Genomic DNA, 14,640 nt, shown 5'->3' on the forward strand with positions numbered 1-14,640 from the left:
ATCACACTCATCCACATTAAGGGAAGGAACAAGAACACCTTCAAAACCTGACCTAATCCCATTGACTGTGGGTGGCAATGCATGGTTCGTGTAGTGTGGGCCTCCCTGAGAGCCCTATTCTCAGGCAAATGTTGATATCACCGTGTAGTGCCTAGGCATAAATTGGGGTATTCTTAACCTCGGCTTCACATTAGAACCTGGGAGATTGTAAAATACTGAACTCCCATCTCCAGAAATACGGGTTTAATTGTTCTAGGGACCATTTAATTGTTCTAGGGACCAGGAACCAACATTTTTTAAAATTCTCAAGATAATTCTAATTTATAGTCAATACTGAGAATGATTGGTATAGATTAATGGATAAGGAGCATAGGCCTCTACAATCATACAGGTTGCCAAGGAAAGAGCCTTTCCTTTCCTTTTTCTTTTCTACCTAAGAAAAATAAATAAATAAATTTATGGAAAAAAATAAGCCACAAGAATAGCCCATGGGCTCCAAGCCACAGTAACTTGATCCTTACCCTGTCTGCGGCCTACAGGATGCTCTCAGAGTTCCGAACTGCTTACTACTTTGAACCATGCCTTCTCTAGTGAGAAGGCCACTTTTCAGGGAATACCGGGTCTCAAACCAGCCACATGAAAATCTATTTATAAAAACTGACAAAAGCAAAGCTCATCAGGAACTAATTTAGCAACTTTCACCATGTTGCAGGGAAATGACAGCTTTGAAATTAGGCCTCATTATCTGTCTTTCCTTTTCTGCATAATTGTGACTCTTGTTGATTTTCCTCATATTTTCCATTACATTAAATGACCATTTTCAGTCAACAAAACTAGAAACATTGTCCAAATGTTGTTTGCATTTGGCCACTAGAGAAATTATCAAGAAGAGAGCTGTACCCATTTGGTTTTCTGGTTTCCTAAAATTTAAATTCAGTCATCATTTGATCCCAATGGCATTAGGGAACCACAAAGAAAGAAACAATTCACAATCACTAATAACTTGATATAGTTCCACTCAATAAATCACTAGATTAAGACATTCTTGGCTTTCAATTTGGCCAAGGAATGCTATCCTATTTTTTTCCCTTTTCCTGGTACTCAGGTCTCACTCACAAAACTGGATCAGATATTGTCAAAGCAATGATGGGGACAAGCAAGGAAAAGATCACAGGGAAAAGTGACCTCCAGTCAATGCTTATTTTTCCAGAAGCCTCTCCCTTGTAATGGCTTGAGATTGTTGCTTCACTTGACCTGAACTCTCCTCTCTGCTCAGGTTCACAAGCTCAGTGGTCTACCAGGGACTCATCATGCACATGGGCCTTGCAGGAGACAATATCTACCTGGATTTCTTCTACTCTGCCCTGGTTGAATTCCCAGCTGCCATCATCATCATCCTCACCATTGACCGCATTGGTCGCCGTTATCCCTGGGCAGCAGCCAATATGGTGGCAGGGGCAGCCTGTCTAGCCTCGGTATTCATCCCTGATGGTTAGTTTCAGGCCAAGCTGGGGTCTTGTCTCCAAGGCTCTGAGAAGAGAAAGTGTCATGGCCCTTGGATAGAAACACCATGTAATTTGTCATCCAAATCAATTTGGAAAGACAATTGAAGGACAATATCCAGGACCTTTCTATGCAAACCCATAGAGCCAACATAACTTTAGGAACAATTGCACCCAATTGTTCCCTGATATGGCATTAATAGAACAAAAGAGGCAGTGAAACATCTACAGGCCATCAAGCTAGCCTAGCACAGAGAGTTTGGGCTTTAGGAGGGCAGACTAAGGTCAAACTACTTGGTACTTCTTAAGTATTGTTTAGCTGACTCCCTTGACCTCCTTGAGTCTTCCTATAGAATACATGAGAAAACGTAAGCAAATGCTATCAATAAACAATTATTCAGTTCCTTTCTTTCCTTTTAAAATGCCTTCCCAATAAAAGGCAGCAAAAACCTGTATAGCAGAGTCCTTTTAGAAATGTGGAACAAATCAAAAAAATTAGCTGGGTGTGGTAGCGCACGCCTGTAGTTCCAGCTACTAGGAAGGCTGAGGCAGAAGGATCGCCAGAGCCCAGCAGGTTGAGGCTGCGGTGGCCAGGAGCAGCCACTGCACTCCAGTCTGGGCAACAGAGTGAGATTCCAACTCAAAAAAAAAAAAAAAGAAAAAGAAATGTGGAACTTTGTTTGAATCCTTCTGTTGTTAGCAATTATTTAGAATGTGTCCATATTTCACTATTGAAGGGGTATGACTTCTACGTACTAAAGTTGATGCATCTTTGGAAATTTCATTTTCATTAACAACTGAAATCCAAAGAAAGCACAGAGGCTACGCACGGTGGCTTACGCCTGTAATCCCAACATTTTGGAAGGCTGAGGTGGGAGGATCACTTGAGTCTAAGAGTTTGAGACCAGCCCAGGCAAATAGTGAGATCTCATCTCTACAAAAAAAAAAAAAAAAATCCAAAAATTAGCTGGGCATTGTGGTGCCTGCCTGGAGTCCTAGCTACTTTGGAGGGTAACACAGAAGGAGGTCGAGGAGGTCGAGGTTGTAGTTAGTTATGATCTGCCTTTGCACTCTAGCCTGGGCAGCAGAGTGAGATTCCAACTTAGAAAAATTAAAAATTAAAAAAATACAGGGAACACAGTATCTTTAGGGCAGTGAAATTATTCCATATGATACTATAATAGTGCCTATAGGTCACTGATGGATGTATAACACACCAAGAGTGAACCCCAATGCAAACTATGATCATACTGTGTCAGTCTTGCCCATCAGCTGTAACAGTGTCACTCTGTGGCGGGGGGGTGATAATGGGGAGGCTGTGCATGTGTCAGGGTGAGAGTGTATAGGAGCTTTCTGTACTTTCCTCTCAATTTTGCCATGAACCTAAAACTGATTCAAAGAATAAAATCTTTAAACACAAAGAGAGTGTTAGAATTCTATCTGAGGCTAAAACAAACAAATGTGAGAATTTGCTAACACTGGGGTGAGTCTATAGAAGATTCAATTATGCTTTCTCACCCCATTCCTGTACAGAATTTCCCCTTCCATAGCCCTGTCTGGAGCACTGTTTGAAGAGGAGAGATCATCTGCATATGATTAATTGGTGTGTAATTGGGATCGTCTGCATGCTATAATCGGTGTGCTTTCCCTCCTCCCCCCAGATCTACAGTGGCTAAAAATTACTGTTGCCTGCTTGGGAAGAATGGGGATCACGATGGCCTTTGAAATGGTCTGCCTGGTCAATGCTGAGCTGTACCCCACATTCATTAGGTGAGTGCATTGTCCTTGGCATGAAGAAGGGCCTTGGAACATCTGGTCATGGCTAGAACCGCCCCAGGTGCAGGCAGAGAATATGTTAATTTTGAAAACATGGCAAAAGTGAAGGTGAGAACATTGAAAAGTCCAACCAGGCCCAGTAATTCAGTTCTCACACCTACAAGCCGGGGCAAGATCCAGGAGCCAAGGTGAGAACAGAAAGTGCTGAAATGCCAGACAGGGACCAAAGGGTTGCAGGGCAGAGTCACTTGGAAAGGCACAAACAGGTCTGTAGAGAAGGAAAGCCAGGCAATGAAAGTATAAAGAAAAAATGCTCTATCCACCATTAAAAATCTTAAAGTGTATGTAAAACAAGAATGACAGAATATGAATGGACTTGTATACATGTATCATTTTTGTGCATTAAAAATAACATGAATAATTTTTTTCAGCTCTCAAACATTTTAATGATTTGGGGAAGTATTTATTTGGGGGTGGGGAGGGAGATAATTATTATTGCACTGTGATGAGTTAAAAAATTAAGTTGGTTTCCTGCATTTTAGGAATCTCGGTGTCCTCGTCTGTTCTTCAATGTGTGACATTGGTGGCATTATCACGCCGTTCCTGGTCTACCGGTTCACTGGCATCTGGCTTGAGCTCCCACTGGTGGTTTTTGGTGAGAATCCTCATAGATGTCTTTAAACAAAAACCTATTTCTCTAGGGACTTTCATGTCTCCCCTCGAAAACAGGTGTCATACTTATCAGTAACTACTAACTACTATAGTAATTAATAATACTATTACACCTGGCACAGTGGCTCACGCCTATAATCCTAGCACTTTGGGAGGCGGAGGTGAGAGGATTGCTTGAGCCCAGGAATTCAGGACCAGGTTGGGCAACATGGTGAGACCTCATCTATACAATAAATTTAAAAATTAGCTGGCCATGGTGGCGCATGCCTATAGTCCCAGCTACTAGGGAGGCTCAAGTGGAAGGATCCCCTGAGCCCTGGAGGTCAAGGCTGCGGTGAACCATGATTGTGCCACTACACTGTAGCCTGAGTGACAGATGAGAATCCAACTCAAAATAATAACAATAATAATAATAGTATCAGCAATACCAATCAGTAAAACTAATAGAGTATTCATAATACTACCAGTCACTGCTAATACTTAAGTAGGGGACTCCTGTCCAAGAGGCACAAAGTTGAAGAGAAGAATGAGAGGGAAGGATGAATACGTGCATGGAAGGGGGTGGAGACAGGCTAGAGCAGGGAGCTCTAACCTCTCCCCACTTATTCCACCACTCCTGGCCTCATCAAAGAGCCCTTCCTGCCTCCTCCTTGCCCAGAGGCCATGAAACACAATACCCTCTTACTTTTTACTTCAAACAAAGGCAGTTACAATTTTGTAAAAGGCAACTTCCAAACCCAGAGGAAACAAAGACCCACATTAAAGATAACACATCCTTTTTTAGATTTTTGTGCATATCAAATAGACAAACAAACTTAAAGGGTAATTCAAATGTATTACATTATTTTATTTTAGTCCATGTACTATAACTCTTATGTCTATTATTCCTTTCATTATGATATTGATTTTGAAAAATCATTTAAATAAAAATATAATGAAAGCTATATAAAAACCCTCCCCCCCCACAAGAAAACATATGTGCATAATGGCACACCTGCAGGGATGCTCCTGGAGTGATGACACTTCAGGAGCATGACACAGCATTTACCCTTCTGCTACTGCATGGAGTGGGACCATTCCCCTACCCATCCCTCCACAGGACTGTAGCAGCACTGAGCAACCCCTGCCCTCCCTTCCCTCCTTTCCTGGAGGACAGGAGGTGACAGGACAAGTCTAACTATCAGCAATGAATACACAGAGGCAGATGCAGGGCATGATGTCTGCCACCACAGAAGAGCACAGGGATCCTGGGCACCTCCATCCACCCAGCGTCCATGGCCTTTTCCCACAATTGCAAGACACGGAACAGACCCATTCCTCCTGTGTGTCCCCACAGATACTGAGATGTGATTGCGGTTTCTAGTCACCCCATGACATTCACCTTCTCTAGTTAACCAGAGCACCTCAGTGCACCCATTTCAGTCTCCTTTAAGCCCCATTTTGAGCCACTGTAAATTTGTATATATGACACTCTTTCCCAAGGGCACTCACTTAATCTGGGGGGAAGAAAGGGAAAGATCCCACTCCCAGATGCTCACCAGAAGCCCCAACATGGATGCTACACAGTACACACACAGGTGCCCTACTGTTCCTCCTCTTCCTTTTCTTCTCAAGGGACTTATGATGGGGAAATTCTCCACCCACCACTGTGAATCTGCCAACAAAAGTTCCAAACCATCAACAGAACTTTCCTCAAAACAGACCCAACCAATGACTTCCTCCATGTGTCAGCCCAACACACTTTTCCCTGAGATGACCACAGAGCAGTTGGTGCTGCTGACAAGACAGACATGCCCCAAATTCCTTTCTCACCCAATACTGGCTGAGGAGCCTGTTCCCAGAGTCCCCTTTTCATCTCGAGGAAGTGCCCATCACACCCTCTGGACTTCTTCCTGCCATGGAGGAAGTTAGAGATGCCTCCATCTTGGTCACTCTTTTAGGTGGACAGTGGGTGGCCAGTGGGTCAGCAGGACATATACGGATACCAAATAGATACTTCTTGTTTTCTAAGTACTACTGAACAAAGTAATGCCAAGTTCAGACCCAGAGGAAGCATTGTTGACGCTTGTTCCTGCTTCCCCCTGGAAAAGGTAAGGGATTGTAACTACATTTCAACATTGAGAGTAAGCACAAAGACAATGACGATTTTATTTTTGTGAGTAGTTTCATCTTCTTTGTGCACCATCCTTTGATCAGAGTAGCTGGCAGAAAGCAATGCTAATAGTTCTGCATTTTAACTTCTTTCCTTTCTTTTCCATGCAATAATGGTGTGCTAACTGTTGTCTTGAAACAGCCATAAAACAGTGATCAACAAAGCCTAAAAACCAACACATTGGAAAATCTTGATTGAAGGAGTACTGGAAAAAGTGACAAGGGATCGCATGTTTACTTAGACCTGCTTTTGCAAATATAAAAAGCCAAATAGATGATAATTAGATTAATCTATTATATTTGTCATGATCTACTTACTTCATAGATTCAGATTGCCAGCTGAATGTTGTTTGTGTTTGCATTGGCTACAGTACAATAGCCAAGTGACTCTTGGGAGGGTTGGATTTTTGAGGGGTAAATTATTTAGCGAGCACTTCCATAGTTCATACCATGTACCAGGCACTATTCTAAGCGTTTGACAAATATTAATTCATTTCAGCCTCATAAAAAGTTGTGACGCAGGTATATTAACCCGCTGTACATAGAAAAGTCTGGAGCATTAGTGAGATTGCCGAAGTTCTCAAGGCCCTAAGGCCAGCAGGTGTGGGGATCAGAGTTGAAGCCCAGGCTCTCAGAGCTTGCGTTCTGAGCAACTGTGCTCTGCAGCTTCCATTTCAGGAATTTTTTAATTTTTTTTTGGAGTAGGAGTCTCACTCCGTCGCCCAGGCTGGGGTGCAATGGCATACTCACAGCCACCCTGGTGTCAACCTGCTGGGCTCCAGCCATCCTTCCGCCTCAGCCTTTCAAGTGGCTGGAACTACAGGCACACGCTACCACACCAGGCTAATTTTTGGATTTATTGTAGAGACGACGTCTCACCATGTTGCCCAGGCTGGTCACGAACCCATAGGCTCAGGCAATCCTCTCACCTCGGCCTTCCAAAGTGCTTGGATTACAGGCATGAACCACAGTACCCAGCCTCAGTAATTTTTTAAGGGTACAAAAATAAAAATCAACATGCAGTGTTTGGAAACCCCCAAACCAGTGAAGAACCCATATCCCGTTTCCTATATTCCATGATAGAAAAAAAGAAATATTGCTTTAAAAGACCAAAGCTGCCAGATTCAGTGGCTCAGCCTGTAATCCCAGCACTTTGGGAGACCGAAGCAAGAGGATTACCTGAGACCACGGGTTCAAGACCAGCAGGGCAACTTGGCAAGACCTCGTCTCTACAATAAATTTAAAAAATTAGCTGGTAGCACACACCTGTAGTCCCGGCTACTTGGAAGGCTGAGGCGGAAGGATCACTGGAGTCCAGCAGGTCAACGCTGGTGTGGCCATGAGTGTGCCACTGCACTCCAGCCTGGGTAAGGAGTAAGACTCCAACTCAGAAAATAAAAAATAAAAAGACCAAAGCTTTTATTGGAATCCAAAGAACAGAAACACTAAAGTACTTATTATTAAAGAATATAACTAGACAAAAAGGAAAAAAACTAGATAATTTAGTGCATATCTGAGTTTGAACTAAATGCCTGGCTATGCCTCTTAGTGCTGTTATTAAGTAATACATGATTCATTACCTTTATTTGCTAATAATGATCCAAGTTTCTGACTTATTTTCATTACTAAATGCTTTATGCTGGTAGGGTTATGTTCTTTCTTCTCATACAGCTAATTTTGTTTTCAGAGTTATTTTCTAACTCCGAAGTATCCTAACATGATGGCAACATCCTCTAGCCTAGAATAACCTTGACTCAAAATGTTAAGTATTTCATTTCCCTATTAGGAATTGTAATTCAATGGAGTGTGGAGTTGGTATAATATTTATAATGGAAAATAGGGCAGTCAGAGATGGCAAAGGAATCTGTACGTAAGTATAGAAAAATACCAAAAAAATTTTTAAAATAGAAATAAGAGGAGTTCTAATTATAGAACCTGCGCTGTTCAGTTCTTGACCTGATTTGCATCTGTTTGGCTTTCAGCTGCAGTTGGCTTGGTTGCAGGTGGTCTGGTGCTGTTGCTACCAGAGACCAAAGGGAAGGCTTTGCCTGAGACCATCGAGGAAGCTGAAAACATACAAAGGTAGGTGGCTGAAATCCCCAAATGAACCATTTGATAAAGGTTTGGAGACAACTCTGTAGTCAGTGGAAAGAAGGATTTGCCACCTCACACCATACATTGAGATAAATTCAAACTAAATCAAAGACTTTTAAAGCATAAAAAAAAGAATCAGTAAAATAATGCAGACACTATAGAAGAATTTCTTTAAACTGTCACAGTGGGGAAAGTCTTTCTAAATATGACCCTAAAAATCCAGAACCCGTAATAGAAAGATTAATATGTTTGCTTTCATAAAAATAAAAGGTTCTGCACTGAAAAACTGCCATAGGCTAAAAATAAAATAACAAACTTAATGAAAACATTTGCTGCTCTACATAGGGGTAATTTTCTCAATGTACAAAAGGCTCTAACAAATTCATAAGCAACCAGCAGAAAAACAAAAGCAAAGGGCTTGAAGAGATAATTCAGTGTAAAGATAATAAAAATAGATCTTAAATATACAAAAATATACTCAACTTCCTTCATAGTAAGACAAGTGCAAATTAACACCACACTAATATCCATTTAGACAGTTGAAAATCAAATTACCTGGTAACATACTGTGTTGAGAAGTAATCTGGGGAATCACAGATTGTACATTGTCAGTAAAAGTACAGATTTGAAGTTTTTGTGATGGACGATATGACAATAGTATAAAATTTACAAATGTGTGTATCCTTTACCCTAGGAATTCTGCACTTCTACGAATTTACATATGCAAAGTGACATGAACAGAAGTAATCATTAAAGCAATCTTTCTTAGATAACAAAAGGTTGGAGAACAACCTCAATGTAAATCAATAGAGAGACCCATTAAATAAATTATGATATGCCATTCAGTAAAATACAGTCATTAAAAAGAATGAGGCAGCTTTATAAACACCGGTAAGGAAAGTTCTCCAAGATATATTGTTAATGGGGGAGTGGGGAAGCAAAGCATAGAAAACTATGTGTTCTACCATTTGTGTAAAAATAGTGAAATAAATACTTGCATCTCTGGAAGAATGTCCAAGAGCTATAGCATTGGTTGTCTGTGGAACCGCATAGCTGTGAAATACTAGCTGTAAGAGAGACTTTTCAGTGCTTGCCTTTTTGTAATTTCTGAATTTTTGACCATAAAACCTACGCAAAACGTAAATTTTTAAAAAGCTAAAAAAAGAGAAACCGATCTGACACTCTCCCCATAAGCTTGTGTATGCAGTATGCTTAGATGCTTTTATTTATTTTGCTCTTACTCCACTTGGAATAGGGTGCTACAAGAAGAACTGAATTTTATTCATTCTACAAAACCTTTATATTTAACATATTTAGTACTTGGGCAAAATGTTGCTGAATCACAGTGGTCTGAGGTTTTCCCTAGAATTTGAGCCCTAGCATTGGAAGAGGCTTTTGAATCCGGCCAGAGGTTGTATGCTGGCAGCCCACAGGACATCAGGGTCTCAAATGCTTTAACCCCAGTATTTATTTATTTTTTTTAAAGCAAGATTTATTGAAAGGACAGAAAAGCTCCCACAATGGGAGGGGACCCAAAGGGATTGTCCCACAGTATTTTTTAAGAGTGGGAAATTCCACATCAATGAGACATACAGAATGTGTTTTTTAAAAATCAGAATATTTGGTAACACTGAGCAGGTATTTCTTCTTGTTGACAATTTGTAGGAGCTGGGCGATGGCTCAACTTTCTGAAAGGCACACCTTCTGCAGTGGGCCACAGTCTCCACTCTTCCCTGTTGTTGTGTGTCTGCTGCATTAGATCATCTGCCTAGTTCACACAGACATTTGTGTTTGAGACTCTTGATCTCAACCAACCATCCCCCACCCTGTACCCCTATCTCAGTGCAGCTTCCCCCCACCCCGTACCCCAATCTCAGTGCAGCTTCCCACGTACATGGGCACCTCCCCTCGAACACAGAGACTAAATCCTGTTTACTGACACATCCCTGGAGCGTAGCACTGTACCTGGCACACACACGTTAGGAGCTTACCAAATACTTGTGGACTAGAAGCTGAGTCCCTTCCACAGCCTCCCTCTGAAGTTCCTTTTCCTGGGCAGCCCCAGTGTCAAGCAAGCAGTCATTTATTCTCTGAGGAACACAGGCCATAGAGTCTGACAGACTGTGCTCACGTTTCCCAGTCATGTGACCTGAATGCTTCTAAGCCTCAGTTTCTTCATTTGCAGATGGGGACAACAGTACCTACTCACTGGACTTTTATAACAATTAAATCAGATAAAACATGTAAAATGCCTGACAATAAATGTCCAAGAGCCACTGTTATTATTCACAGAAGCTTTCATAGCTGTTCTGTAAAACAAGGAAATGAGTAACCTAGACTATTTATTGGAGATCCAATTTAAAAATACATTCTGAGTTGTTTTAAGATGGAAAAGTATAACTCAGGGACACTCACAAGCACCCAACTTGTCAGAGTTTTTCATCTTCATCCGGTTGGTTCAAAGCAGGTTAAAGAGATATTTCAAAAGACTATTCCTGTTGTTGTTTTATATCCTTTCTATTCGTGTGACCTTCAAATACTCCTATGAAGATTTGATTGCGTTTTTCTTGTTTCTGGGTCACATAGCCCAGTTCACCACTCATAGCTGGAAGATAGATCTGCGTAAGACTTGGGGAATTGTGGAAGGAGAATGTGAGAAGGCAAGGGCTAAGCTGAGCTGTGAGAAGGGCCTGCCCACAGAGGAATGGGCGGGAGGCACAGCCAGAGGGAGGCAGGGGGGCCTGGGAGCAGGAGGGCAGACCATAGCTGGCACCGAAAGTGGACTCCAGGAGCAGTGTCATACACACCGAGGAGAACCAGCAAGAACAGGACAGGGCAAGAGGCCCCCACTGCCACCCAAATCATTTGGTTCCTAAGGGCCCAGGCCTGCCTTGTGAGGAATGCAGCCTGCAGGACTCCTACCTTCTACCTTCTATCACCTCTTTGGCCCACTTCCTCCTCTGTATATGAGGATACAGGAACTAACATTTCCCAGCGTTCTCAACTAGTGCTCTCCACGTCCACCACTCATACAGGCTCACCACGTTTTATTGACTCTGCAGATATTACATTTTCTACAAATTGAAGGTTTATGGCAACCCTGCCTTGAGCAAATCTTTTGGCCCTATTTTTCTAACAGCATGGGTTCACTTCATGTCTTTGTGTCACATTTAGTAATTCTCATAATATTTCAAACTTTCTCAATATTATTACATTTGTTATGGTGATCTCTGACTGATGATCTTTGATGCTACTATTGTCATTGTTTTGGGGTGCCATGAACTTTGCCCACGATAACTGATAACTGCTTTGTGTGTTTGACTGCTCCCCCAAATACCAACTCCCTCATCTCTCTCCCTCTCCTCCTCAGGCCCCCCTATTCCTTAAGACACAACAATATTGAAATTAGGCCAATGAGTAACCCTACAGTGGCCTCTAAGCATTCAAATGAAAGAGTTACACATCTCAACTTTAAATCAAAAGCTAGAAATGATTATGCATGTGGAAAGTTGACACAGGCCAAAAGCTAGACCTCTTGCACCAATTAGCCAAGTTGTGAATGCAAAGGGAAAGTTCTTGGATGAAGTAAAAAGTGTTATTCAGTGAACACATGAAGGAGAAGAAAGTGAGACAGTCTTATTGCTGATATGGAGAAATTTTTGGTGGTTTAGATAGAAGATCAAACCAGCCATAACTCCCTTAAGGCAAAGTCACATCCCAAGCAAGGCCTTGACTTTCTTCAATTCTGTGAGGGCTGAGAGAGGTGAGAAAACAGAAGACAAGTTTGGAGTTAGTAGCCACTGGTTTGTGAGATTTTTGGAAAGAAGCCACCTCTATCACATAAAATGCAAGGTGGAGCAACAAGTACTGAGGGAGAAGCTGCAGCAAGTTAACCAGAAGCTCTAGCTAAGATAATGGATGTAGGTACTGTGCTAAGTAACAGACCTTCAATGTCAACGAATCAGTCTTATGTCAGAAGGTGATGCCATCTAAGACTTTCATAGCTAGAGAGAAAAAGTCAATGCCTGGTTTCAAAGCTTCCAAGGGCAGGCTGACTCTCTTGCTAGGGGTTAAGGTAGCTGATAACTATTTTGAAGTCAGTGCTCATTGACCATTCTGAAAATCCTAGTACTCTTAAGAATTATGCTAATTATATTCTGCCTGAGCTCTAGAATGTAACAACAAAGCCTAGATGACAGCATATTTGCTTATAGCATGGTTTACTGAATATGCTAAGCCCACTAAACAGGCCTACTGCTCAGAAAAAAAGATTCCTTTCAAAACAATACTGCTCATTGACAATGCATCGGGTCACCCAAGAGCTCTGGTGGAGAAATGTATGCCTGTATTTCCTCATTGGATCTTTGCCACAGCCCTACAAAACAGGTATTGCTATGAACTCCACTGACAACTGAAAAAACCCAGGCCGGAGAAAGTAAAGGACTTGCTCAAAGCCACACAACAAGTAAATGACAAAGCCAAGGTTTCAATCTTGGTGGCCAGATGCCCTGGTCTGTGCACTTGTCTCACCCTCGGAGGGCTGGGCTCGCAGATGGGGCAAGCAGTGATGCACCCACCAGTGACTGACGTTCCATCACTCCAGCTCTTATGGCTGCTGTTGCTGCTGCTGTTATCTTTGCAGCTCCACTGTCATTGTTATTGTGGTTGCTATTCCTGTTATCGCTGCTGTTGATACCACTGTTGTTTCTGTTGTTATTGTTGCTGTTGTCGTTGCTGCTCCTGCTATTGCTACTGCTATTGCTGTTGTTGTTGCTATTATTGTTGATTATGTGGTTGCTGTTGCTATTGCTGTTGTTGCTGTTACTATGATACTGCTGCTGTTGTTGCTGCTGCTGTTATTGCTGTCATTGTGGTTGCTGATGGTATTGTTGCTGCTGTTTCTATTGTTATTGCTGTCGCTGTTTTGCTATTGTTGATGCTGTCGTTGTTCCTGCTCTTGTTGTTATCAATGCTGTTATTGTCTCTGCTGCTGCTGTTGCTATCATCATTGTCAGGAGACCATGGGAGCTCTGGAGGCTGAGAGAACTCCTAAACCACAGGGTGACTTGGGTGAACTTCTGTTCTCCTCCGTCCCAGATTAGATCTGTCCAGAAATTGAGTCGGAACTAACCATCTGCAGGTGGAGGAAATTCTGAGGGGCTGGGCCCAGGAGCAGCCCATACCTGATTCAACATTACTATAAACCAGACCAGGTCCAAAAGTCATGGCTGGAAGCAACAAAAGGAAGAAAACTGAATTTCTACAATGAATATCAGCAGCATCCTGGCATTCACAAAAACAAGATGATTAGACAACTTGCAATTTGAACAAATATCTTAGTTGCATTGTTCACTTGTCACACTGTTAAAAAGTAAATGAACTTTGATAAAAAATAATTTCTCAAATTCTATTTGCAGACCTGATTATAACAATTCATTGTAATCTTTAACCTACATTCTCTATTATAGAGAAGGGTGGAACACCCTAAAAAATAGAGTTCGTTTAGGGCAGCTCAACTTCCAGAAGAGAGTTGTAGAAACCACCTCATCCACATTAGTGATTCAGCAAGCTTTGCCCATTTTCTTTATGAGAACCACCACTCAGAGTATACCACGTGACTAATCCTGAACAGAGCTTACGCCTAGTCATTGTTTCTTTTATTTAGTATCTACTTGATTTTGGTTTTCAGCCTCCTCATACTTTCTTTCTTTCCATTTTTTATTTCTTATTGCAGACCCAGAAAAAATAAAGAAAAAATGATTTACCTCCAAGTTAAGAAAGCAGACATTGCATCAAACTAAGTGGAGAGCCCATTGCTTCCACTGTGGTCTTGCTCTGATGATGTCAAAGCCGGGAGCAGAGATTTCTTCACTCTCCACAAAACCCATACGATTCAGCCTTACTTACCCCTGTCAACCCAGATTCACAGCCGATGGAACTGTTGTGCCACTGTGTAAAAATATACCCACAGGACAAGATCCTGCCAAGATCTTCCAGCTCTCTCTGTTCTCAGCATTCCTAGGACAATGGCCATTGGTTTTCTAGAGGGTTTTTTAGTCATCTTTTTTTTTTTATTTGCTTCTTCTCCCCACAATGACATCAAACCAGAATACATAGGGGAACTGTGGGTTAAAGAAACAGAATAAAAAAGGTCTGAAAAATAATAAAGTTAAAGAGGAGAATCTGTTTACTTAAGGAAGTCAAACACCCAAAGCAATAAAAGTTTTCCAGAATATATGGCGAGAATTTTAAAAGGCCTTTCAGTAACACGGGTGAAGAAGTTTTAAAACACACTGATTATTGTCTGGGTTAGACTTGAAAGGAATCTCACATAAAAGAATCAGATATTCAACCTGAGCGATCATTAAGTCTCCTATTGTTAGACTAGATGAGCACAAGTATGTGCTTTCTACAAAAGATCTTGGGGAGAGTTCAGTGAAGAGCA

General features: G+C 41.7%; 1 protein-coding gene across 1 annotated transcript in view; it reads left to right on the forward strand.

The window, feature by feature from the left end:
- Positions 1–14,363, forward strand: part of SLC22A2 (solute carrier family 22 member 2) — a 33,653-nt gene extending 19,290 nt beyond the window's left edge. Inside the window, exons 7-11 of the mRNA XM_008067896.1 lie at positions 1,277–1,491; positions 3,164–3,272; positions 3,821–3,933; positions 8,084–8,183; positions 13,930–14,363. Of these exons, the coding sequence (XP_008066087.1) occupies positions 1,277–1,491; positions 3,164–3,272; positions 3,821–3,933; positions 8,084–8,183; positions 13,930–13,996 (604 nt within the window). The 3' untranslated portion in view covers positions 13,997–14,363. The remainder of the gene's footprint in view (positions 1–1,276; positions 1,492–3,163; positions 3,273–3,820; positions 3,934–8,083; positions 8,184–13,929) is intronic.
- The last annotated feature ends 277 nt before the right edge of the window (positions 14,364–14,640 follow it).

Source organism: Carlito syrichta, unplaced genomic scaffold, assembly GCF_000164805.1.
Source record: "Carlito syrichta isolate Samal-C Ts95f unplaced genomic scaffold, Tarsius_syrichta-2.0.1 Scaffold309813, whole genome shotgun sequence".
Lineage (NCBI taxonomy): Eukaryota > Metazoa > Chordata > Mammalia > Primates > Tarsiidae > Carlito > Carlito syrichta.